Source organism: Numida meleagris, chromosome Z (genome assembly GCF_002078875.1).
Source record: "Numida meleagris isolate 19003 breed g44 Domestic line chromosome Z, NumMel1.0, whole genome shotgun sequence".
In the NCBI taxonomy this organism is placed as follows: domain Eukaryota; kingdom Metazoa; phylum Chordata; class Aves; order Galliformes; family Numididae; genus Numida; species Numida meleagris.
Window position 1 is genome coordinate 16870525 of NC_034438.1, and position 27388 is coordinate 16897912.

The 27388-nt window shown below is 41.1% G+C and overlaps 1 protein-coding gene across 1 annotated transcript; it reads right to left on the reverse strand.

Moving 5' to 3' along the window:
- On the reverse strand, window positions 18387-27140 carry ESM1 (endothelial cell specific molecule 1). The gene is made up of 3 exons (XM_021381235.1): window positions 26565-27140; window positions 22633-22788; window positions 18387-20478 (listed from the first exon to the last, which is right to left on the reverse strand). The coding sequence occupies exons 1-3, from the start codon at window positions 26863-26865 to the stop codon at window positions 20378-20380; spliced, it is 558 nt and encodes a 185-aa protein (XP_021236910.1). The 5' UTR covers window positions 26866-27140; the 3' UTR covers window positions 18387-20377.

Genomic DNA, 27388 nt, shown 5'->3' on the forward strand with positions numbered 1-27388 from the left:
TGCCTTTTAGCTTTGGGTTTTGTTCACAACAAATAATCAATTGAAAGAATACTCAAAAACCAAAAATAACAACTCTGTAGCTGACAGCACCTCCCCTTCCAGCTCTGGAAAGCACTTCCCTTCCTCTCTTTCTCCTCTTATCCAGCCATGTCCTCCACCAAAACTCGGGGCTGGGACTGGAAGCACACAGGAAGGCAGCTGGGGAGGGGGGAGATAAAAGCATCTGAGATATGGAGATGATAGAGACGTTTTCTCCTGATCCTTCAGTACTTTCTAAGCATCCTGCTTGCCTTTGAGGGGAAGGCAGCTCATCTGCCATCCAGCTTTAATTTCTTTTAAACCAATATCCTTTCCTAAGTCTGGTATTGGGAAAATGGAGAAGTGTCTCAAAGTGTCATTTCAAAAGAACATTTGAAACACTGAATTTGGAAACTTTTAAAATTATCTGTCTTGAATTTTCTAAAAATAAATAAATTTTCTCTTTTTCACTCTGAGGCTGTTTATAGAATCAACTTAAAACATATGGATAGCTCCATCCAGCTCTGGAAGTGCCTTTTTTAAACAAACTGTGTATCTACAGCCCGCGCCAGTGCTGTACCAGATCCCAAAACGCATCTGCAGCCTACCAGCCACCTATGTGCGTTTTGATAAATGGTGTTTTTCTTTCCATGTGAGCCGGGATTTGTTCTTGTTTATCTCAGCAGAATAAAACAGCTTCTATTGTCCATTGTTCCCTTATGTACTTTCAGAAAAACCTGTTTGTTGCTGGCAGCCTCCTCTTGGAGAAGTGTGATGCAGAGCACATATAAAAGTGTAAGCATCTGTGAAGATGATTGGCATTATCCTGACAGCAGTGTAAAAATTGTCTGTTTGGGATGGCAGGCAGGCACAAGCCAAACAAAATTAACATCAGCTTCAATTTGCAATGAGTACAATTAAGAAAATGCTGTGACTCAAGGCAGCTGTACAGAGCCTGCTGCTTGTTTCCTAGCATCCTACTCTTGACAGCTGTGCACGCACAGATTCATTCAACAGGACCTGACACTTAGAGAGGTGTTAAGAAGCAAAGCGCTTTTGAGGATAATAGCGTGTATAAAGACAAAAAATATATACATATGTAGAATTCTTCAAATATTAGTTCATTCTTAGGACTTTTGCAGAATGCCTATAAGTCCCAGAAGCTGGTACTTGGCAGAACTGTTGATGTTTTATTTCACTCCTGAATGTTGGATGACAGACTTTTCCCTGTCACTTGTGCTATTTCAGACAGCACCAAAGAAATTATTGATGTTTTTGCATTCAGATTTTGACCTGACCTGACCCTACTTAACTTTAAAATCTAACAATCATAGTTTGGTATTAGTTGTCTGTAACTAAGGGCTGAATTAATTTTAAATGCTTTAGGTCTTCTACTACAAATCTTAGTGCTCTGCTCAAGATACATTATTCTGTTGGTTTTTACATAGCTGATTTTTCTTATCATCCCTAAAAAAATGTTTATATGGGGGGAAATTGCTGCAAACTGACATCCTATGTGTTTTTCATATTTCTCAATAAAATGTATTTTAATGAGGCACTCATATGCTTCAGTATTCTCTGTTGAAATTCACTGCAGTGTTTCTGCAAGGAGATTTTCTTTTATTATTCCTGATTTCCCAGCTAGATTCAACAAGATAATCTTCCTGAAAGAGAGCAGCTGTAACTATTCCTTCCATTCTTTCCTTCTCCAGTATTTTGTTTTCAGTTTTGTAATGCAAAATACAAGAAGTCCTTTCAGATACTTTCAACAAATGCAAGCATCAAATTCCATAAACATCAGCAAATAGCTATGGAGACTCTTCTGCATGAACCCAGACCCTTGCATCTCCATACCTTGATCGAAGTAGCATGGCTGGCATGCAGAAGAGGGAAAGACTCTCTCATATTACTGACGTTTCTCTGTGGACTGCACAGAGATATCAGGTTGATACTTTGATAGATTGCAATCTGTTTTCAGCAGCTGACCCAGACATAACATCATCATTTCCTGATTATATTGATATGTGTTTCTATTATTTGCTTATTTTGCGCCTTGTGAAACAATTCCTTTTTGTTGTTCAACTGTAAACAGCATTGCAAGGCCTCATATTAAATCATAATTATTTACCATGCTGTTCACGCACCTTTGTCCCTGGGGAATGTGGTGACGTGAATTTACAGGAAGATCAGGGTATTTCTCACCAACAGTTTCCTGTTATTGATATGCTTTTGTTTAGTTGTGATCTTTTTTTTACTCTTTCAGGTTCTCAGGGGAAAAATAAACAGGCACACGACATTAATCACACTCTTTGGGTATCGTATTGGAGGTCTCGCAAAGACTTGCAGTGTGGAATTGTGAACTGGGCTTGGTTCTTTCCAAAGCACCAATGACAAGTTGTTGTTCCTTATTACTGAATCTACTATTCTGATAAATGATTCTAAAAATTCTTAAAAATTGTTTTTTAATCACAGTGTGATTGTGTTCCTTTTTAGCCAAGGAGGTTCAAAAGTTTATGAAGGCAACCTTGAACATTTTATGCCTATGTCCTTTTAAGAGAAAATGGAATATGTGGAGATACAGGAGTAATTATGAAAGAACTTGAGCGCTTTCAGCAAATACTCATAAGCATGGCCAATTTTTTTTTTTCAAGATGCTGTGCCAATTTCTTTTCTTCATAGATAAATGAAGTTGTGGAGAGCCCATATTCTTGCTGCAGAAATGTAGTGTATACATTACACTCATTAATATGTCAAGAGCCACCAGCATAGTTGCCAGGGTAGTCTCACACTTCTAAGGCATCAATTTTAAATCTGTTTCACTGTTTTTGGTTATTCTACTTTAATTTCTGTCTCTGTGGACCTGTGGTACACTCCTATTCAGTGACGCTTGCATAACATCTTGATTTTGCAAAAATCAAGAAGGGCAACAAAGAAATGTAATGTCGAATCAGTGCTTAGGAGGTTTAGATTGTTTTTTCCTTCAAGTGATTGTAGAAATAATGTGATAAAGGGCAAAATTGAAGTATTTCCCACAGAACCCACACAAGCAAGACCACCAGCGGATAGATAGATCTTCTGGCCAAGATATGCTTTTCAAGACCACAAGTAATGTAGTAGCTATTCAAGCTCACTACAAAATTCTAAAAGCTGTATATTTTTTGTTTTTATCTCATAAAGTAATAACTTTCTGTAGTATTTAGAGCAAAATCTCACGATTAAGGCTACACATCCATATCCTGTTAGCATCTGCATATTTATTGCATTTGGTGCTTAGTATTCTGCTTTAAATGAGGGACACCATTATTTTCCTCTAATACTTCTGCTAGCACGAAAGACTACTTAGAATATACCAATTAAAGTTACATGTGATACAGTGTGAAGGAAAATCCATGCTACACAACATCACACAGTGTTTTTAAATTACATTCTGTTCTTCTTTTGGAACATTTAAGTTCTGGATTACCTGTAGATTATTTTTTTTTTTAAATCTTAAAATACTCCTTTGTACATTTTCCCATAGTCTAAGAAATGCAAAAGGCTCTGTAAAATTTCCTCTATGTCCATGAATACAAAGAGCACAGTTCTGTTCCCTCTGGGTTCCTGTGAATTTGTCCTCATCTGTAAACTCAGCCAAGAGTGATCTGGCCACTTTTCACAGGAGGAAATTCTAAGAAATTTTGGGTTAAAAGGTTATTCTAGTTATGATAGTTCATCTTCTGGACTTCCAGGTCTTTAAAGCAATCTGTTGCTTCCAATACTGATTCAGATATATTCCCTCCCAACTGCCTCCGTTCAAGATTTCACAACCTGAGCAAGAAAAAAGCTTTTGCTTTCTGGAAAAAAAAAAAAAAGTGAAAAAAAAATAACTAAAACATTTCCTACCTAATTTTGTTCTCTGAGCATATTCACCCTCCAACCATAAAAATATGCCTTCCTTCTTTTCACACTAAAACTCAATGCTAAAAAATGAACTCCCCTATACAACTGCAAGCTCACCTCCCATTCTTTGAAATCAACTTTGAAGACTCTATGGGCTGGAAGAGAAGTACTGAGACCTCTCAGTGGGGTCTTTTTTTAGTTTTTCCAGCATGATGACATTTTATTAGCGCCTGTTCAGATGTCTGCTTGGCTCTGCATCCTAGCTGTGGTGGAACAATAGTGTGGTCTGAATGAAACTGGCTTAGCATTTGCTTCATACAGTTGAAGTGTCTTTTAACCTGCCGTTGGAATTGATTGATCTAGTGAAGATAGATTCAGTTAAAACATTTCACAAATGAATGAAATTCCAACTTCAGTCGTCATATCCGCAGTTACTCATTCTCTGAATGCACAGAGTTTTAACACAGCTCTTCCTTCCTCAGTAAGGGTTTAAGATAGGAATTTGGATCTTTTATTTAAGTTCCAGACAGGATGGAAGGAAGTCGGAATTGCATATCATAGAAGAAGTTTCAGGCTCTTCATTCCTCCCAGGATGAATGCTTGGGTTCAGTCCTCAGCAGAGAGGAAGGGATAGGTTGCATTGTTTCTCTGAGTCACTGACCGTTTTGTTGTTACTGATCATTTTGTTGTTGTTGTGATCCTGTGGTTCTTGTTCTCTGCCAACTACCTCAGGAACCATGGCCACCAAGATGGAGACACCAGCTTGTAGTTTGCCGTATCTCTTCTAAACCGTGTGCACTGATTTTGGTATTTTTAGTATCCCTCTGGATATTCTTTATTATTATTCATTCATACTAGGGTAAAAATATATTCCTATTGATGCTAAGTGTTTTCGGAAAGCAGACATCAGCCTTCAGTCATGAATCATACCAGTTCACCAGAGTGGGATACCTTCCTCCCTGTTTTGATGCTCATAGTCACTTCGTTTGGTTTTATGTTTGACCAAATGATTACTTTCATATTTGTCTCACCCAGGGGGACAAAGGATAGAGGTAACAGATGAAGGCTAGAAGGTATTTGGAGAACAACATTAGATAAAACCAGCGTTACATTCAAAAACCCTGTCCAAGTTCCAGATATACCCAAGTTCTGGAAAACTAAAACCTTCACAACTCTCTCTTGTTTCCACAGTTCATTATCTTGTGGGAGAAGACTAATTGCACTCAGGATGTATGTTCATCTATTAAAACAGATGATTAAATCAGTGCTACCCTCATGGTATTGATTCACTATTTCCAATCTCTTTACAGACACTAACTCTATATTTACACAGAAATATAGAGAATAAAGTGTTATATGTATCAGTTGAAAGCATTGGGTGGTATTCATGTGGCTTATCTGAGACAGCTGAAACAAAGACAACTGCAGCTGATCTCCTTAGTTCCCCTTAAAATCAGTAGAGAAGAGTAAATTATTCTCAGCTACAGTTCCTCTCACTGTCCAGTGGACACTTGGGCCGGGGCAGTCCCAAGCATTCACACAGACTGGGGGAAGAACTCCTTCACAGCTGCCCTGCAGAGAAGGACTTGGCGGTCCTGGTGGACGAGAAGCTGGACATGAGCCAGCAGTGTGCACTGGCAGCCCAGAAGGCCAACGATGTTCTGGGCTGCATTAAAAGAGGAGTGGCCAGCAGGGAGAGGGAGGTGATTGTCCCCCTCAGCTCTTGTGAGGCCCCATCTGGAGGACTGTGTCCAGGCCTGGGGCCCTCAGCACAAGAAAGACGCAGAGCTCTTAGAACAAGTTCAGAGGAGGGCCACTAAGATGATGAGAGGGCTGGAGCACCTCTCCTATAAAGAAAGGTTGAGGGAACTGGGCTTGTTTAGCTTGGAGAAGAGAAGGCTCCAGGGAGACCTCATTGTGGCCTTCCAGTACTTGAAAGGAGCATATATACAGGAGGGGGAACGACTGTTTTACATGGGTTGATAGTGATAGGACAAGGGGGAATGGTTTTAAACTAAGGGGAAGTTATGTTAGGTATTAGGAGGAAGTTTTCCATACAGAGGGTGGTGACGTGCTGGAACAAGTTTCCCAGAGAGGTTGTGGATGTCCTGTCCTTGGAGGCCTTCAAGACAAGCTGGATGTGGCTCTGAGCTGCCTGGTCTAGCAGTTGGCAACCCTACCCACGACAGGGGGTTGAAACTAGATGATTTTTGAGGTCCTTTTCAACCCAGGCCATTCTGTGAGTTAGGTGAGCACGTCTAGAGATTTTTCAACAAATGCAGATTTAGGAGCAGAGAGATTTAGCAAGAAAGCAAGTGACATCATGGTTACATCTGTATGGACATTTTACATGTGTTTACAGTTACATGTTCTACAGTGTTGAGTGGAGGGGATGTCTGGAGAGCTCTACTCCCAGCTGCCCCTCCAGACAAGGCTGAGTACCACTAGATCAGATCAGCCATAGCTTTGTCAAGCTATATATAGCTCTAGGTCTAATGTACACAAGCTGGTCATGCAATTAACCTCAGTTAGCCTGACATCTTGGTGTCTGTAGCATTTCTCTATTCAGTGTGCTAAGTCCCACTCAGATTCCTACCACTGCATGTGCTTTCCCTTCATCTTACTTTGGCCATTTTTCACCATTGCTGGAGTTTCTTTGGCATTATTTATCATTGTTCATTTTGCTGTGAACTCAAGCATCCAGAGGTACCTAGCATGTAGTAGGCAGTGAAAATTGAGTGTTCTCTCTGCAAGTAATTTCACCAAGTTGTGAAACAAGAGCTAGGAGGGCTCAGCCACAGTTATAAGGAATGGCAAATATGTCGTCCACTGTCTCTGAAGCACAGGGAACAAGCAGTAGGCCAGCCTTATGTGGACTTGTGTGCTGACTTAAATTCCTTAATAAGATCTCAGTTTTACAGTTAAAAAATCAAAAATCTACTCTTTACATGAAAGGGCCATTACACGAGTGGTATTTTAAATCTGCAGATGAGCAAGGTTGACTTGTGCAACCCTCCTACCTCCTACTGCATTGTTGGCAAAGAGAAATGCTGAAAGCAGTGTCCCTTAGTGTGCAGCTCTGAATGATTTGAAGGTAAACACAGGCTACACTTTGAGCTGAAAGCCAACTGCAAAGCTGAGAGTTATCATTTGCTGGATGAGGTTCTCAGAACCAATGGGAAATGTTTCCCTGCAGACAGCATTATCACACTGAGACACTGCTCAAACTCAACACCAATTAAAGGAAGGTGAATATAAAACCACTCTGTTTTGTTTAAGAATTTCAGTGATCTCAGGACTCAAAAAAGATCCCTATGAAACTCAGTCAGTTTGAATGCTCAAATATAGAATTTCCAAATAGCTTTACTTTTAGCTGAGAAAAGGGAACACTATTCCAGTCCAAGTGCTGAAGGCATTTCAGCAATGGTGATGTCTTCTGCTGATTTACTTAGCTAATGAGAGCTGAGTCACAGCAATCAGGAAACTGACACAGAAATGAGAGCATTTTCATGTAGACACACTCTCCACTAATTCCAGAGATGCTTATGGTGTCTCATGCCTGTAAAATGCAGAGCAATCTCATCTTATGGAAGAAATATCCTAATACCTTTAAAGTTTCACACTTGAGTAAAATTGACAATATATATGCTTAAACTTCAATCAGGGAGCTGGTCCCACTGCAGAATTGTGCTCTCAGACATTTAAGTCCACAACTGAGAATCCATTTTTAAAATGTAAAAACCTACCATATCTTCTCTTGCAAAATGTTTGTTCTTGCTTTTCCTAAGCTTTGTTTTTCTCCACCGTTTTTCAGATATTGATGCCAATGTCATTTTACAGTGAAACTGGCTCTGAGTACAATATATTAAACTCTTCCTCTTCACACAAAGCAAACAAATGAAAAGAGAAACAGAAAATCCTTTATCTGTTGTCTATTATTTTTTCAAAAGTAAATAGTTACCGATTGTTATTATAACCACAAATCATTCATGAATGTTACTGAAAACGTTCTGGGAAAAATGAAGAACAATATCTGTGCCACTAAATAGCTCTTATTTTAAAAAGATACATGTTATCACAGCAATGTGTGTTGGTTTTATTTATAGAACTTCCCTTTAAAGCACAAAGTAACTATTTGCACTCATAGTGAACCATGATATGATATGAAGATGTATGCTTTTCATTATTTTTTCTCTGAACTTCACATAAAATTTATGAAGGTGTGATTGAAAGAAAACATTAAGGTGAATCCAAACCTGTGGTGTTCCCAGAGCACTTTGCTGCTGTTTTTAAGATAAAATAACTCACTAATTATTCAACATTTCCAGGTTGCATATCTTGCTGGTTCTTTGTTTGATCCCACTTGCTTTCTTCTATTGTGTTTTGGACACTTGTTTCCATCCAGCAAAAATCCTATTTAAAGAGCAGATTTAAATCAGCATGAGATGAGCAATACATTTTCAATGGAGGTGGTATTGTACCTATTGTATAGGTAGCAAAATTATTTCATTCTTAATGACAAGAAGAGTGCAGAACACTTAGCTCTTCCCCTTGGAAAACAGTCTCTTTGGCATTATAATTTGATTGAATTGCCACTTCACAGCGGGATGGTGCATCATGGTAACATTGGCTGTGAGCCTGAAGAAAGTTGCCAACAAAAGCCGTAATGAGTATGCAGTTATTCCAGAAAAAGTCTCCCATCAGCAGAGCTTATTCGGCTCTTGAACCGATTTGAACTGTGCCAAGAAAAGCACTCTTGCTCAGGTGAAGTGACACTGCCAGTATTGCTGAAACAAATACTTTTTTGGTGTAGGCAGCCCTGTAGCGTACATACATTACAAAAGTGTGGTCCCCTCCTGTGCTCACCTGGCCACAGCCTGACAGGGAGATCCTCACTTGGTTTGATCAGTTGGTTTTTGCCCTAAAAGATGGTTCCAGGTGGACTTCAGAAGAACCCAGCAGGCATATCCTGGTCAGGCTGTTTGGATGGGTCTTCCATCCCTCAACACACACACACAAGAGCACTGCTCACCTCAGCCTGTAGAGGTGACCCAGCTGCTGCAGAGGTGGTATATCCAACCCAGGAAGGCCACAGCTGCAGGTTCACAGCACGTGTAGACCACATGCTGGGCCTGGAGTGTGACCCCCACACAGCTCCTGGAGCTCCAAGCACCATGTACAAAATGAACCTTCAGGAGGGCTCTGAGGGAGCTGCAAAGGAGAGCCTGGATGCAGATTCAGGAAGCAGACTTTTATTTCTCCATTTATTATTAAATGGAAATCCCTTTTCCTCCAAACTTGGGAATAATCTACAGGATCTCAGATTTTCCAAACTTTCAGCTTGCAAGAAACAAAGAAAGTACTTTTCACAAAACTATGCCAGATTTTAACAAACCAAGTAGCAAATAAACAAATTTCAAACACAAGGAGATTTGCTGTTGAGTTAGTAATGAGTGTCTGGGTTCGATGAAGGTATCTTTTTTTTTTTGAAATGTACTTTATTAGTAATGGACCGTTGCTCAAATATAACTTTTGACTGAAGCATTTATTTCAAACAAGAGGACAGTATCATGGGGCTGGTGAAAACATTTGAAAGTGCTAAGTATACAAATCAGAAAGGAAAATATTTATCTTTCATGAAGGCATGATGACAAAGAGAAGATTCTGGAGATGTTTCCAGCTGCTGCTCAGAAACTTGGTGCCTTGGCCAAGGGACTCGTTCCTACAGTTTTTACTCCTCTCATAATAAACTCCTCTTGGCCTTCTGCAAGCCAAATAATCATTGGTGAAGTACGGCAGAAACAGACCCATTCTTCTCAAGGAGAAAAGTCCTAATGTGTAGGCTTCGGTTTTAAAAATTTGCAAATGATTTTCAACATCTCAAGGATTAGGAGGAAATAAGAGTCTGTTTCCAGCTCTGGAAACCTGGTTAATGCTACACCAGGATTTTGGGTGTCACTTTCTTTCCTCTTTAAGCAGGAAAGGGAAATGTGCTTTAGAGGTAAAGATGCAGTCATTATACAAGAGGTAAATAGGGTCAGTATTTTTTGTTACCAGTGGAGGAACAGGACGTATACATTTCACTGTGGTTTTAAAAGATTCTTAGCTTCAAACACTGGCTCAAACTTTCTTCTGTTTTTCTGTTTTCTCTACTACATGCCCCAGATTAGGGAAAAAAAAACTTACCAGGAAAAACTGGGCAAAAAAAAGCATTAAGAAATGAACATTTTAAATTTAATTAAAGAAAATAATTTAAACTTGTTGGGGGGAGAGGGAATAAATGATGAGTTTAAGATTGAAATGCTGTTCTGTTCTACGGATTTTGATGTGAAGGAGACATGGTTTGTCTGTGGAAATAACATTCTCTGCACCTTGGAAAAACATCTGAGGTAATAAAAATATAAAAGATATCTTGAGAACAAGAATTAGAAAAAATTCAGTAAAGAAGGAACAAATCATCATAGTAGAGAGACTGAATATACTATAGTACAGGAAGAGGCAATAAGAGAATACTTGAAGAGCTCCTGGAATACCGGCAATGGTAACATATAAGGTGTTATCCATACAAGGGACCGTACAGTTTGATGTTACTGAGTCAGAGAGGGAATATCAGGAATATTGAATAATGAGTTACTGGGTCTTAAATCCCTATGCATGGTAATTACAGACAACATTCCAAGTCTGTGTATTTGCATATTTGCGTGCCGAGCCTCTGGGACTAATACTTGTGTGCTTTTCTCAGAGCAGCACGGGTTTGAACAGCCCTGCACGGGACTGGGGCTTCTTTGTACTTCACTCCATAAGCTCACAGGAAGACATGGTCTTTGTCCTGAAGCATTTTAATGTCTATGGAGAAACAATGGCATGAAACAAAAGGAGGGAAGCAGAGAGGCAAAGGGACAATGAGGTCTTGCAGTTACGTGAGTCAATTCCATGTACAGTCATCTGAAAGGCTCCTCAGCTAAATAGCTTTGCTGTCTTGGGATGTGTCCGGGCAGCTGGTGCTTTTGCACAGCTTTGATGGTCTGTCTATTCTGTTTTATTGTTCTGATGTGGAGGATGTTGTTTGCGTTTGTAGGAGAAGGAGGCCTGGTTTGGAGGAGGGAAGCAGGACTTCCAGGTTTCCATGCCACTGCAATGGGTTTAGGAAATAAAATAAACCTAGGACATACAGTGCTGTTTTTCACATAGTGTTTGAGGAATACAACAGGAACTGATACTGTTTTTATTATCTGTCCTTCTAGATTTTTCTACCTCAGAAGTCTCAGCGGGCTCAAAGATATGTGTGGACAGGGGCTGTGCAGAGGATCCTTCTGCTATTTAATTTTTGTTCCCCGAGAAATCAGTAAAATGTAACTGCAGCTGACATTCAGCAAAACTGATCCGTGCCCTCTGTCTTACACAGGAACATTTTTGTGTGAAGAAATACTGGTCCCAGAATATCTATGTGAATAAAAATGATTTCACATGAATCTTCCAGGGGAAACAGTTCCTACAAGCAGCTATCTAGCCAGCACTGGAGGAAGCATTCATGACTGATGTGCAAACTTGTTGAACCACAATGAATCAGCCCAAGATTAGCCATGTCATACTCAGAGTTTTTCACTACAAGTACAACACTCTAAGATACAGAGAAGTGCACACCCTGCTCTCAAGTTTCACCATACCAAACCGTATCGACCAGAAGTCAGATGAACACGTATCCTCCTTCTTATTAATGTATTCGAAGTTTGCCTTGCATAAGTTCTGCAATCACTTTGTGAAAGAGGATAATCCAATATGAACGTCACCTGCAATAGCTGGTTAGGGCCCTTGCTCTGACGCAGAGTACCAAAAGGGGCATGGATGAGACATTTGGCCTCCTCTGTCCTCAATTTGCCATCTGTAACCTGTAGTGCCTTTCTGTCTGTGAGAGCAACAAGGAACACACTAACTGCAGTAAGATGCTAATGGAATGGTAAAGAAAGCACCTTAATGTGGTGAAAGGTTTTTATTGTACATATAGCTGTTGTTTTCAGATGACAAATGTTCATGTCTGGTCAGCACACCCTCTTCTGATCTTCTGTACAAATTGCTTCTGTGTGGTTTGGAGCACAAGAGCTACAGGTAGCTCATTTGCTATTTCTCTGTCTGTGAGCGCTGCCAGCTGAACTCTAAATGCTTCTGTCTCCTTCCTTATTAAGGAAGCTATTTATAGCACCTTTGGCTGCATTCCACTTGAAGGTCAGATTGTTTACATAGAGTGAGGATATATTGTGTTTTTCTAAATAGAAAGCACATTTTTTGATTCATAAAAAAAAGTCTTTTCCCTGCACAACATAATGGACAGATAGTACTTCCCAGTCCTGACTGCAAATCCAGGGAGTCCCAGAGAAAAACCAGGATGGTAGGAATATTCAACTGCATGCAGGAAAATAAGGAACATCTAAGTAATAACCAAAAGAAAATGCAGGTAAATAAATGTAACAGGCATTTATCTCAACTGACTGTTGAACACTGGCTTGTGGTTGCATTTCTTCTAGCAACTACTAACAGCGTATGAAGTCCTGCACAATTTCATCTTCCTCAGGCAGTGCTATTCTTCCCATTATTTGTTTTTAAGGAACTTTGATATTTCTTTTGTTGGAAACAACATGGGGTGAAAAAATTCGAAGACCTACAAACGCAGATGGAAAAGGAAAATGATATATGCTGTATGAAGTCAAATTATGTGGATATACTGTTTATTATAACTATTAGTTTTCTTATACCAAATTCCCCATGCAGTATAAAAGTACTTCATGTCCTAGTGGAACAAAAGTGTTCCTGTATATGACAGCATATGGTTTTCTCCTTTCTCTGTTGTTTTTAAGTTCTTCAGCATTTCCTCGCATTAATGTATCATGGGGGGAAATATTACAAAGATTAGAACTATTCATTCTCTCCACCTCAACACTTAAAAATATAAATAAAGAAAATGAGTATCACTTTGGTATTACAGCAATTTGCAAGACAGAAATAAATGGAATGGACAGAAACTCTCACACGTTGAACCAGGTTGTTCACATCTATCAGCCAAGAAAGATATTTTTTACACACCAATTTGATACCAGGAAATTAAATGTCCCGAGAATAATTTTTTATCCAGCATACAAGAGAGGCCAGTGTCTGGCCACTGAGCTGGTTATAGGCTCAAATCTACATGGACAGTTGGGGTTATTATCTTCTCCCCTCCCATTAATTCCAGCCACTGCCACATCACTTGGCACTTTGCTGCGGCTTGCCCCTGAGCTGCAGCCATTCCACAGCTTTAAAGCCTGGTCCTTTCTTTTTGTTGATGAGACTACAGCAAAGTTAAATGCCTAAGGAAAAGGAGATTTAAAATGAAGTGACTGATAACCACCCTCCACTTTGCAAAGGCATCCACAAGGAGCTTCGTTTGGGGTTCTGCACAGACAATTGGCAAGGGGCAGAGTAGCGGTTGCAGGCCCCACAGTTGAGTTTGCTAACATGTTGTGGACAGCTGGGAGGCTTATGGGGCTCACGTCAAAGAATGAACACAGTGGGGCCAGAGGCTGAGACTGGATGATGCTTCTTTCCCAAAAGAGTCACTTTAAATGGAGGAAAATAGAGGGCTTCACAGAAGCCCTCCTATTTTGGGCTGAAATGTGTGAGAAATGCAGTCGAGCCGCTAGTTCATAAAGTGACGAGACTGCCGTCTGCCCAACCTCTTCCCTCACAGCCAACTCTCTTGGGGCTATTCTGCAGCACAGCCCAAGCATCTCTGCCATCCGTACTGGTAAGTTCCTCCAGGGGCAGTCCCCTACTCTCTTGGCTATGGCCAACCTTCATGTGGAAAAATGTAGCTGGTCCTTCATCCAACTGAAGGTAACGCTGCAGTAACATCAGTGAAGCTTTGACCTGGCTGCTGGAAAGAACTTCTAGGTCCTGAAGAGGTTCTGGGAAAAAGACTGGCAGTTTGGATGGATGTTAGGGAACTAAGGGTCATTATGAAGAGATCATTAGGCTAGAAGGATTTTCATCCCAATCTAACATGTTCATTTTCACTATTAAATTATGTTGTTCCTTAAGATGAGCAGCAGCTCTGAAAGATGGCTTTACCCTAGATAAACTCAGAGCTGAGGCCAGTTAGCATGCACTTCCTAGTTGATGTCATCAGATTTCTGGCATCGCGGTATTTGCCCTTATGGGTTGGACACTTAGTGTGTGCCCACTCTGGCAGTTAGTAAAGGTTTTTAAAATCGTGAGAAGAAAGATTCAGGAGGAAAGAGGACACTTTCATTGTTCATCCCTTGCTCTGGCATTATAACTACTGTTGGCCAGCATCAACATTGACAACATAAGCTTTCAATTTCTCTTGGGACTCAAGTCCCAGAAATTATTATATCATTTTCAAAATCTTCAAAGATTAGCGTAATTTTTTTAATGACACCTTTTGGACTGTACAACTGGATAGTGTCTTCTGAACTGCTGGATGCACAGTAGCAGTTAAACTTATTGGAAAACAAAGTCTCCACCTCCACATCTCTATCCTTTTTTAGACATCAGCTGATGTTACTGACCAATTCTGTGTGTATGGGTCCTCGCCTGCTAGCAAAATACTCAGTAATGTGAGATTTGTGGTACAGCTTAACGGGTGATAACATCTCCCGATCTAAAACAAGCTGTATGTCATAGCTTCATAGAATCATATAATCACGCCCCTACGAGGACGGTCTGGGAGAGCTGGGGCTCTTCAGCCTGGAGAAGAGAAGGCTCTGGGAGGAACTTGTAGTGGCCTTCCAGTACCTGAAGGGGGCCTACAGGAAAGCTTGGGAGGGACTATTTATAAGGGCATGTGGTGACTGGATGAGGGGAAATCACTCTAAATTGGAAACGTGTAGATTTAGACTAGATATTAGGAAGAAATTCTTTACTGTGAGGGTGGTGGGACACTGGAACAGGTTGCCCAGTGAGGTTGTGGATGCCACCCTCCCTGGAAGCATTCATGGCCAGGGCTTTGAGCAACCTGGTCTAGAGGGAGGTGTTCCTGCCTATAGCAGGGAGGTTGCTACCATACAATATGTCATATGATAGGTTGAATCATGGAGTCATAGAAACAGAGAGTCATAGAATCACAGAATGATTTGGGTTGAAAGGGAAATTAAAGCTCACCCAGTCCCAGTCCATCTGCCCTGAGCTGGTTGCCAACCACCCTGGTTGGCCCAGGGCCCCATCCAACCTGGCCTTGAGCACCTCCAGGGATGGGACATCCACAGCTTCTCTGGGCAGCCTATGCCAGTGCCTCACAGCCCTCTGAGTGAAAAATTTCTTCCTAATATTAAACCTAAATCTCCCCTCTTTTAATTTAAAGACGTTCTTCTTGGTCCTGTCATTATCAGACCATGTAAAAAAAAAAAAGAAGTCGCTCTCCCTCCTGCTTGTAAACTCCCTTCAAGTACTGGAAGGCCACAGTGAGGTCTCCCTTTCTCCCTTTCTTAAAAACGTTTCTCTTTTCCCAGTCACCAAGGATTTTGCCTGACAGCCACGACTTTTCAATTAAGTATAAGATTGCAAACCTTCAACGTACAAATAAGAATAGGAAAAAAAGCTTATTTATAGTACACTGTTTTAAAGCCAGAATCCATTTTTATTCCTTTCTTTATTAAATGCCATCCTGGAACTGTGGTGTTGCTCAGGTGAAAAGAGGATCAGGACATACCAAGGAGCAGGCTTGCATTCTCTTTGTTTGCTGCTATTTTCTTACGCTTACAAAGACTTATAATGTTCAAAGCTGAAAAGTAGCAATGTAGATTTCCTAAATGCCTTCAGAAAATCAAGAACTCAACCACTGCTAATAGAAACATGAATTCCTGAAACTGGACAGCACTGCTTGGATTTCCTTTGAAAAAAATAGAAGGAAAATAAAGGCCAAATGCCTGAAGTATGTCAGAAAGAGCTGTACAGGAGTAAAAGGGAAGCTGCATAGGAAGCAAAGCAGAGCCCAAAATAAAAAGCAGGAATAGAAAACTAAAAATAACAAACAGGAAAGTGTGACACAGCTGCAAGGGCTCTTGTCCATTCTCCCTCAGCATTGTACCTTTTTTTTCAGGAACATACTAATATTGTGTTTGGATTTCAATGGCATTCCAATCTATTATTTGTTCTTCAAAAATAGATGTTTCTCTTGCGAGGAGGAAAGATTTTTTCAAGTAATGTTCATATGATTTCAGTTGTCCTAATTTATCAAATAATGCTTTTGTGAGCCTGGTGCTTGCAGAGAGACAGAGAACTGCGCAAATTATGTTGATTCAAGAAAAACTCACCTCATCCTCCTTGGATCAGTGAAGATCAGATGGTGCATAATTAGCTGTTGCTCTAATTTTCAGGTAATTATTTACATGATGGCTTTCAAAAGTATGAAAGGAGCCAGCACACAAGTGGGAGTTGCGGCTGCTTTGGGAGGGGATCAGGGAGGATCAGGAGCACAGCATACTAAGGAAATCTCCGTCCTGATCCTTATCCAAACACAGGTTTGTATGTTTACACAGAGCATCTTGCCTGCCCCAGAAGTGCACAAACTGCTGCTTAAGAGAGAGGAAGCCATGCTTCAGCTTTCAGAGTTCTTGCTTTATTAATGCTTATGAAATTGTTATACTTGCTCATTCTGCAAAAACTAAGCCATGCATCTAGATTTTGCATCATTGGCTGCCCAGAACATAGACACACAAATGGCTCTGCTTGAATGGTGCTGGTGCCTATTCTGGGAGAGTAAGAAAGGCAGAACATGCCATTTTGTCAGCTTAAGGGTAGTCCGGGACAGTCACAAACCCCAGAGGAAACCACATTAAGACCTGCCCAATGGGGATCATGGTGCCTGTCAAGTTATCAGTTCCAACTTGTAAAATTCCTATTTTCAATAGACACAACAAAAACAGGAAATATTTACCAACTCTGCAGGTGTCAGGAAATGCCTTCAAAACGCTGCTGTGACTTGACAGTCCAGTTAAATAAATATCAAGCTTGTACAAAGGTGACAACAAATATATTTTCATTTAAAACATGTACTTCAGTGTGCTTGCTCTAATACATACATCTCAGCAGATCACAGAGGCAAATTTGTACTGTTAATTACACTCTGGTAATTAGACAGTGGTATGTGTAACAACACTTGTGTGAATGTCTGCATACATTGAAGATGTTTTGTGCAGTTGAAGCTGATACAGCTGCTTGTCTTTAAAAGTTAGTCTATCCTGGAAATATATTTTTTATATTATTTGAATGGTGGGTGGGATATATCTGAATATATCTGAGTCTTTTACATTCTTCTGTGTATGTCAGATGTCACACCAAAGCATATGATGATATATTGTTTGTACTGTAACGATGTCTGCAACATCCTATAATGCAATGTAGTAGAAACTATTATACTATGTTGCAACATAGTCCTTATCACTGACTCAGCGCATCAAATATGAAGTAAGACGTAGTACACGTGTTGCCAGTTTACTCTTTAATAGTTGGGAAAATATGTTGGGAAAATTACTAGAAATGAGACCTATTTCCCAAACATATTCATACTGGAAATAAGATAAGGCCTCACTAAAACCAAATCTATAAGCTGTGTGACCCAAGAGCATTGTGTGATTATCCATCTTATGCATTTTACCCCAGGAGAGAAGAACATCTGTATCTAAATTCAGGATTGTGGTAAAAGGAAAGGTCATCCAAAAAAAAAAAAAAAGAATGAAACATGCAGGGTTAGGTAAAGAAAAGAAAAAAAGTCTACGAAATTCCACGCCTGCAGATATTGGGGAAGAGACCTAGAGTGTGCAATGTGATGCAAGAACAGATGTGACAGGAGAGGTTGGAAAATACAGTGGCAGGTTAAGAGCGCTTGTTCCTGTAGTAATCCTTTCATCATTTGCATTATTTCCTTTACCAGTAGTAACTTTAGATAGAAGTTTGAAAGAATGATGAATAACTTTTTCGTCCAGCATAATTTCATGTTGGAACCTAATCTGCGTGGAGCAATCTATCACCAGGATAGCTGAGGAAATGCAAAAGCATTTTGCAAAAAGAAAACATACAAAAAAGTCTGCAGATGTCCCACTCCTTCTCCATTCATCTTCTGTTTGCCACATATGAATACACAGGCTGTAACCATTTGGCAAATCAAATTCCTGGTCATCAAGAGGTCTCCCAAACCTGTTCTGCGCTCAGGGGTAAGCTAGGGAGGGACTTCCCCCAGCAGACAACCTAGGCCAAGCCACCTGGTTGTGAAGATGGTGGGAAGGCAGAGACACAAGCTACTTGGGCACAAAGCTGCTCTGGACACAGGCCATTCCCTTACCTCTTGGCTTCAGCAAAGTCCCCAGCAAATCCACCAAGTAGATGCAGACATCGTGAAATCATTTATATGGATTTGGGAACAAAACTGCCTAGTCAGCATGCCTAGAGGCTATGCAGTCACTAGCAGTATCATCATTAATGGGCAAACACAACAGTGATGCTTTCAGATGTTTTTTATTGAACAATAGTAACACATACTTTTTAAAATCAACCAGCTTATTAGATTTACATTCAAGAACACATAACATCATTTATGACACTTGTAAAACAACAATAATGTATGCAAATATTTACTACCTTCTTTAAATAATGCGATTCAGTGTGCTGAAAGAGCGTGGGTTTGATTCTGCTCTCACTGAAACTGGCAGAAGATTGCTTTTGATATCAGTAGATGAGTATCTACATGTTTTCCTGTAAATATCCCAAGACAGGATTTCTCCCTCTTAGTCCTAGACATTCAGTACAAGTTAAAATGTGGTATCTGCTAGTTTGAATTTTATGTTTCCTGGATTATCATGGACCCATGCTGCCACATTGATGTTTGAAGTCCATGGCAGACATTGTCCTTTTGCTCTACACAGCATGACTCAGCGTTTCCCTCTTGGGTAAGCAACCAGCTTTCACTGAAGCTGGCTTTGGATCAAGGCCTGGACTTCTTAAAGGCTTCGGAGTTTCTCTTGGTTGTAGTTATAAAGTAAGTTTTCAGATCCTGCACAAAACCTTGGCGTTGGTATTCTGTGCTCCTTCTTTCACTGAAGTCACTGTCAAGGCTCACATTGCTTTCAAAGTGAATATGCAATTCAGTTCAAAGTGCATTTCCAAGTGAGTTTCCTGTCTTATGAGACAGTTCTGAACTCATGCAGCACAGATTCATTCTGATACACTACATTCACTTCCTTTATCTGAAGATCCAGTCATTTCCAAACGTATCAGAAAACCTATCTCCCTGTGGAGTTTTGTGTTACAAATATATAATCCAGTTTGGATTGAATGATGGATGCTGCCTGTTCCCAAAACACTCTGAAGTATATAAATTATACTGGGTAAAATGGGGATGCTTGCTCATGCACGTAAGAAACAAAGGGCTGGACACCAAAGTATCACAGAATCCCAGAATGGCTGAGGTTGGAAGGGACCTCTGGAGGTTGCTGGACCAACCCCTGCTCCAGCAGGGTCACGTGGAACTCTGTGAGCTGTGGCTGCCCTGTCACTTAACTGAGAGCCCGAGTTTTCTTACGTCTGATTAGATGAGCTCCAGTAGAGTCACAGCTGAGCAGCAGCCCGTGATGAGGATGGAAAGGGTAAAGGTCCATTTGCTGGCCTCTGACCTTGGACCTGCTTTTCCCCAAGAAATGGAGACATTGCTCTAAGAGCACCAAAACAGCTGCTTTATAGCAGCATACTTATTTAAATAACGCTAAGCAGCTTCTTTCTTTTCTGATCCTTCTCTATAAATCAGTCTAATTTACTGAGTATGCTTTTGCCTGTACAGAATTTAATTTCAGAAGTCTACCTTAGCATGGTATATGCCTGCATTGTCTCAGCTAAGTTCTTCGTGATATACAAGTTTAAATGTCTTTTCTCCCTGAAGAAAGGTGTATTTATCTCCAAGTAATTGTCACCAAACTTTCAAATAGGAGAAAATGACAAATGACTAACACTGGATTATTTAATTCACACCACTGAGCTCCTATGTTGTTGTTATTCTGTTGGCGTGACTCACGGGCATTCCTTTCTATCCTGGGATTTGTTGACGTGCATTTTTATTGCCTTGGCTCCACACCCATAGTTTCATTCACCCAAACTGTCAACAGAATTCAGTGAGAGCTTTCCTGGACTGAAGCTGCAAAAATGGGCTTTTGATATTATTTAAATGAATTGTGCTGTTTTTTCAATATTACTATACACTCAGAGATCCCCAATGTTTCTTTCTTCAAATACTTAGCAAAACAAATATCAAAAATCATATACACTGTACAGTCTATTTTTAAGTAAACATTTTTCTCATGAAAAACAGAATCACAATTGGCCTGCAGAGGTTACATTTTCATATGCTATAGATTTACTTTGTTCTTAAAGTGTGTTGTTGCATATTCAATAATCTGTGAGAAATGTGTTCTTTTGAAAGTCTTATTAGCACAAGTAAATATCAGCGAGGATTTAGCCACTTCATCACTGGGGTGCGAATTGCTTTCTCCTTCACAAATTCCTCTTTTACGGAATTGCCATCCCCTGATGCCATGTCGTTATCTGAAAACATAATAAAGTAGATTTCATGGAAACAAGGGAATTAGAATAGTTTCCTACAGCAGTGCCCCTGGTTTAGGAACATTTCAGAAAAGTCTCAGCTGACAATTGTTTTTGCAGGAATCCACCTGAATGCCGCCAGTTATATGGTTGCAAAATTTCTGCCAAATTATGGAATAAGACAGATGTGTTTCCTAATAATTTAAGCAAAAGGCAGGTGATGTGAATTTGGTTTCCAGCTCTCACTGCTACACTCACACATGACATGGAACCCAGCCGCATGTCCTCAAAGGGCTGGAGCTGCAGCTATGCTCAGACCGAGGCCAGCTGGCATGCAACAACCTGATGCATGCCATTAGGCGCTCTTACAAAAAAAAAAAAAAAGGTAAAATATATCCAGTTTGTCTACTGGAAGTAGTCCCTGTTTCATGCTGATTCCTGAGCTGCAGCTGAGGTTGCTTGGCAGGAATTGCTGGCCCAGGGCAATGTGTGGCAGCCACTGCCCTACTGTTTGATAGGGAAGGTGACCACATTGCAATATGCAGAAGCACGCTCTGGAAGCCTGAAAGTCCCCAGGATAAATGTAGGCACAATGCATTTATGGCCTACGTGGGCCAGAAACACACCCAATTAAAATACAGAAGCATCCACAGCTGTTTTAGTTAGCTGAGGATCTGTTCCAAATTGTATAGCCACCTCTGAATACCACTGTTAAACGAAACCTTGTGCAATCATCCCATGAAGTACTACACTCAGAGCACCTGGTCTACATCCAGTGATTCACTTTTGAGGGATAGAAATCAGTGTGAATATTTCCATGGGTTAAAAAGTCCCACTTGTTTCGATGGGATAAGAATTTCATCCATTGTCTGGGATAAGATAATATGCACTGAGGGTGCAGAAGGTTTGGGACAAAAGTCAAGGGAGTGGAGAGGTCTGGAGGCATTGATGAAAAAGGAAGGTCTGGAATGTAAACTAAGTATAGCATCTGGAATACATCTGAAAAATAAACTAAGTATAGTAAAAAGCAAGGAACGTTTTTTACTTATATTTTAGCCCCCTTTTTCATTAACAAGACAAACACCTGAAAAGGTGAAAGAACAAAATCACAGAGGAAAATCAGAAGGGAGCAGGACTGATCCATCTTGCAAAGTGTTTTTCAACAATCACTTTAAATACAGTACAAGCATAAGGTCAAGCAGTTTGTTTCTGTCTAAGCTTTTCTAAACAGAGAGTGGAAGAAACATGACAGGTATCAATGCTAAAAGCTCTAGATAGCTATATATAGCAAGAGAAAATCAAAACTAGGCAACAAAACTGCAGTTTGAGGAGAAATAAAATTCAAAGTGTTTGGGGTGAAATCCCAGAGAAGCTCCCAGTAGGTCTAGAATTAAATCTCTGATACTTATTTAAAATGTTTGCATTTGTATTCATTTTGACTGGTGTTTGTATTTAAGGTAAATATTGTTAGATAGGTATACATCAGTATCATCGAGAAAATAAACAAAATGGCAAGAAAAGTTCATCCCAGCATTAAAAAATTCAGTGTTCACTTCCTCCCTCCTCAAAATACTTCAGTTTTTCATATGTTTCATAGTTTTGTTTTGTTTTGTTTTTTTCAAAAAAAAATAAGTCTGGAAAGATCTGTTGCCGGTTTCAGACACAATACAAAACATCAGAACTTATTCCAGATCTATTGTGATAAATAACTAAACTAAAGCACTTCATTAAACAGATCACTGACATCTGAAAATATAGAATGCTCTGTCTTCATGAGAAAAAATATGTTATTTTTACCATATATTAGCTGACAGAGGTAATATAATGTAATGAAATCCCATCTGGACTTCATCTAGCTGGCTGATGCAAGTCCTCGCATATCCTCCCATTGCACAGGTGACACTGCACTGTTAGTGCACTCCACAGCTGCAAAGAATTTCTCGCATGTTAGGATTTCTGAATGTTTTTACCATGTGTTACCGCTCACCTAATTCCTTGCCTTATGCTAAGGGAGCTGCCAATCAGAGGAAGCCTTGTGCTGTTAGCTCTGCGCAGCTCCACCAAAGTACAAACTGCTCATGCACAGCACGCGCAGCGCACTAGTAGATTATGTACAAGGAGGTTTCTGCTAAAATCAGCAGCCCCAGCAGGTCTTACCTGTGTGCGAAATTATTTTTCGTCGATTTGAAGGCTTTGAAGCAGACAGTTGAAAAAATGGGAACTTCAGACACTTCCCAGTGACTCTGTCACAGATGCCAGACGGACAGTTGCAAGTTTTCCTGCACTCCATGCCATAAGTACCGTAGGGACACTCTGAAAAAAAGTGATATATCAAAGCAGTCCTCAGTGATCCAGATCAGCTACCAGCACCCTCAATATCTGGCCTGCTTATGTCCTTAAAAGTGGAAAACCTTTTAGTGGCAGCCAGCTAAACTTTAATGAAGGCATTTCAGGATGCTGACTATTTGCTCCAAGTGTTTTCAAGTTTTAGCAATCATGGATTTTCCTTTCTGCACATTATACACATCATATACATCATTCCTTTTCCTGTAGCCTGTTTACAATGTGCTACCCTTTTCTGAAACTCTTGTAGTCTTAAAATGCAAATATAAGGTGATATGAAAACGTGAATATGCAGTCATAGAGGATGCCGTTATAGGTTTAGCACTGCATTTAGAAAAGAATAATACTTCAGAAAGCTTCTGAGCTCTCTGTTTGGGCACAAGATCACCTGATCACCTGGTCTGGAGGATTCACAGACTCGGTGCTGCCCACGCTGGGGTGAAGCAGGCCATGGCACGGCAGGTGCCCTGTGCAACCCCAAGGAGCTCTCCAGGGTGGCAGCACACCCTTGCATCCCCAGACATGGGGAGCACTCCTGGGGACATCCCAACACACATGCAAAGAGCTCTCGGAGAGCATAGGTCTGCCTGCATACAACAAATAGCAGAGAGCTCACCCACACCTACTGCCTCGAGAGTGAGCGTGCTTCAGAAGATCATGGCACAAATTCTGCCTGTCTGTACTCTGAATCTGCTGCCATAAAGTCTCCGTTTCAAATCTCCCAGTCCTGAGCAAGCTGATAGAGATGTCCCAAAATGCTGGAAACTAATGTTTTTTTCGGACAAAGTTTAAATTAAGTGGAGAGGATTTGCCCCGTCCCAGAATGGACACAGATTGCATGATAGTGGATGGCATGATGTGCCTTTGCTAGACTGCATACTTCCCCAGAGGTGTGAGACCTGGGGTTACAGCCCTCGTCATCTTCTGCGTTGCTGTTTGTACCTTTCCAGGACCAGAGGTTAAGAGACAATGACACAGGAAGTCCAGCATCAACATCCCCTCTCCAAATGCCCCAAAAAGAGATCAGCTGAAGGGACATGCCAGGAGAAAGGTCCATATGTTCAGACTATCCTTTCCAACACAGGTGTCTCCCTAAATGATGAGTCCCAGAGAGCTTCCCATTTTAGTCCTTAGAGCAGATTAATCCTGGATGGGACCAAGGACACAGGTGGCCCAGGCTCCCACAAAACCGTCCAGAAGGGCAATGACCACAGTAAGCACTTACAATACCTTCCTGTCATGTTCTTCTTTTCTAACCCATTTTGAGCCCAAGGATCTCCCAAGCCAGACATAGTTTCTGTACATTTAACATCCCACAACAGGTCTATCCTTCTCTGTCCAGTCTTCTCTTGAACCAATGCAAATATTTAGTTTTTCTGTACAGCATGGTGTATCTGAAAAATCAGGCTAGTGCCCCAAAATGAAGCCAACATTTCACAGTTCTCTGTGTACCCACTGGGCATGTTTCTGTAAGGGAAAAGCACTGGAAAACCAACCAGTTCCCTGCTGGGCATCACACAGTGAATCATCACAGCTGGGACAACTTCACCAAGAGTTCATATACCTCCTTTCCAAGCATGTACAGTCTTTGATTTGTTTTTGTCCACATAAAACAAAACCCACACCTTGTCAAAAGAAAATTTTGTGTGTCCACAGTCCTCCCTGAAGGACGAACAGGGCTGAGAGCACACATCCCACGAAGCCTTAATCCGTGTGTTGTGGGTGCTCAGGTACTCAGCTCAGAAGGCTGGGACACAAGGCTGAGCACAAGTGAATGGAAATAAGCCTGAGTCCAAAGGGCTATGCAATAATCGATGATACTCTTAAGGTCTGACAAAAATGGGAGATTTTAGTCAATTTTGCTGTTTCGAAGTTATGTTCAGCTGGGGTCTGCTCCTGTGTAAATTACCAGGTAGCTTGCAGTGATTTAAGGGAAGCAAGAGTAGATTCTCATTGCTACAGAAGTGTATTTCACTAATAAAAGTGCAGAGCATCAGTCTTCATAGACTGTTTTGAACAACAGTGACATTGCTGCTGATAAGAATATGAACACTCTTACAGCATTTTTTAGGTAAGAATCACAAAGTACATGAATTAATACTCAGAAAACTGCTCTGAAACACACCGTGCATGCACTACCCATCCCAGAATTCAGACACTGAAGAACGGGGAGTTCAGGTTTTTTGTCCACTACCTAAAAATGAATCAGTCGCATGACATTAGAGAGAATCCAGCCTCCCTGATTCCAAGAACTATTGCAAACAGAAAGGTTATTGAAATTAGTAGGTAATCTGCTAAAATAGCTATAAATGGATACCTAAGCTAAGAATACTTGTCCCTACACTTTGCCTGATGGCATTCACATAAGTACAGGAGATCATGCTGTCTCTGAGCAGAGATGAAAAAAAGAAATTAGAAATGAACCCTGTAATATTTAGTGCAAATCCACCTATGTGTGGTACAAGTCTTAAATACTGATTTACAACTTCAGCTCAAGTTATGGATTGACTGAGAGTATTTTCTTTGGTTCGTTGGGAAAAAAAAGGTTTTACTTTATATTTTCAAGAGTGCTTCCAAAATTCACCTATAGAGATTGAGATCTCATCTCCCTCATCATTTCTTTTTCCTTTTTAAGTGTGCTATTGAAAGACATTCATATGAGGATAGTGAAAAGTAATAGTTCAAATAGCTGCTGAAGTGATTAGAGATGGTACCATGCACTACAATAATTTTAGTCAACTGAAGATCGGTCAGCTACTTCATGAAAATAATTTTGGTGGATGTACCAAAGACATGACCCTTATGTGTAAATTCTATCCTTTAGAAACAAAATGAGGGTTTTGAATTTCTCCCTCAGACATGCACATGAATCCACTTTTACATCCCAAGGTAAATAAATGCATGCTCTGTGTAAGTCAGCCTGAATGATTTTTGCAGCGCCTGGTCCTCAGTCATGCCTTTCACTATGACTACTAATACTCCTAACATTTAAATGCCAAGACGCCTCTGTGTTTAAGGAAGTTATTCAGAGGCATATCTGTGTCTGCTCACTGAAGTGGCACACAAATGCAGAAAAACTCCCTGCTTTCATGCTTTGTAAAGCATTAATGTTAATGATTTATTTTAAAAGCTTTCTCCAACCTCTCAGCAACCTAATTCCTTCTCTCCTTTAGAAGATCCTCCTTTTTGCACAGAGCAATGATGCTCTTATCTGGGAAGTGCTGAGCTGAGGAGAGGTGCAGCCCACCTGGTAGTGTCTGCAGGCAGACGCAGCCCGCTCCCTCCCGCTCCCCATCTCTTGCCACAGGGCTCTGCCTGCCCTGACCACGTCCCCGGAGCAGCTGAGCACCTCACGGGCAGGAATGAATTAGACACGACATCCTCTGGCAAGGCTGGACTCACAGGATTAAGGTCTTTGCATGCTACACAAAGCCACCATGCAGCTCAGCAGAGGGGTCAGGACAGCTCCTGGGTCTCTGAAGTCTCAATCACAAATCTTATCTGCACACACCCCATCCGTGCTTCCTCACGGATGTCCCCAGTCCTAAACAACACTCTCCCATCAGTAAGCCTGGCCCCTCCTACATGTAACACCTTTTGATAAAGGCAGGTATTTCCCACTTTCCTCTTGGCTAAGAGCTGAGCTGGAAAAATCTCATTTTAGACCTTCCAAGCAGGAGGCAAGCTTTACGTGTAGGTTGTTGTCAAATCACCACAGCGGGTGCATGCAATGTGAATGTCGTTACCTTTGCAGATACCAAATTCATCACCAAAGTCATCCTCCTCAGTGTAAAACTGGCACTTCAGCCCCGGGCCGCACTTGACACCATCCATACCCGAGACCGTGCGATAGCATGTCTCGCCCAGCACTGCCGCACACACCCGGCAGCAGCCGCAGTCATCCAGCACCGTCCGCTTACAGCGCAAGGTGCTTTTGCACGCATTACTGTCACAGGGCTCGGGGCAATCGACCGCGTATTTCGCACTCCAAGCAGCTCCAGCGTGTGCAGGCATTAGGAGGAGTGTGAGCAACAGGAAGCCCTTCATGTCTCGCAGGGGCCAACGCTCGTTTCCAGGGAGCAGGTTGCGGTGTTCAGCCCGGCGCCTGGTGCAGAGGGAAGCAGCGGTACAGAATCCAAAGCAGTAGCTGCACACATCAGCCTACAAGTTTATGAGCTTTATACAGCGTGTTGCCCACATGCTGCACCGTCGTCAGCTTCCTCAATCCGGCAGCGCTGCTCCTGCCAGCCTCCCTTGTTTCAGTTTATGAAATCCAGGATGAAGGTTGGATTAGCACTCTACTGCCATCCAGGAATTGAAAAGCCTGAGCTGATGTAATCTGTTATGTTTAGTTGGTTGTTTTGCATGAGGACTGAAAACTCCCTCACATCCGTCTCAAATGCTCAAGGACGACTGCCAAAAGAAAAAAAAAAACTACACAACTGAAAAAAAAAAAAAAAAAGAAACAAGAAGGATGCATACCTTCATTCAGGCCGGCGGCTGCTGGCAGCACAGCTCTGTCCTGTGCACGCAGGGAGCCAGGGAGAGCACGGCATCTGCCTCATGGCCA

Excerpts from the sequence above, each read along its gene's own strand:
- ESM1 (XM_021381235.1), bottom strand. The coding sequence starts at position 26,865 with ATGAAGGGCTTCCTGTTGCTCACACTCCTCCTAATGCCTGCACACGCT. Across the intron at positions 22,789-26,564 it reads TGAATTTGGTATCTGCAAAG|AGTGTCCCTACGGTACTTAT; the intron begins GTAACGACATTC and ends ACTTTTTTTCAG. Across the intron at positions 20,479-22,632 it reads AAAAATAATTTCGCACACAG|ATAACGACATGGCATCAGGG; the intron begins GTAAGACCTGCT and ends TTATGTTTTCAG.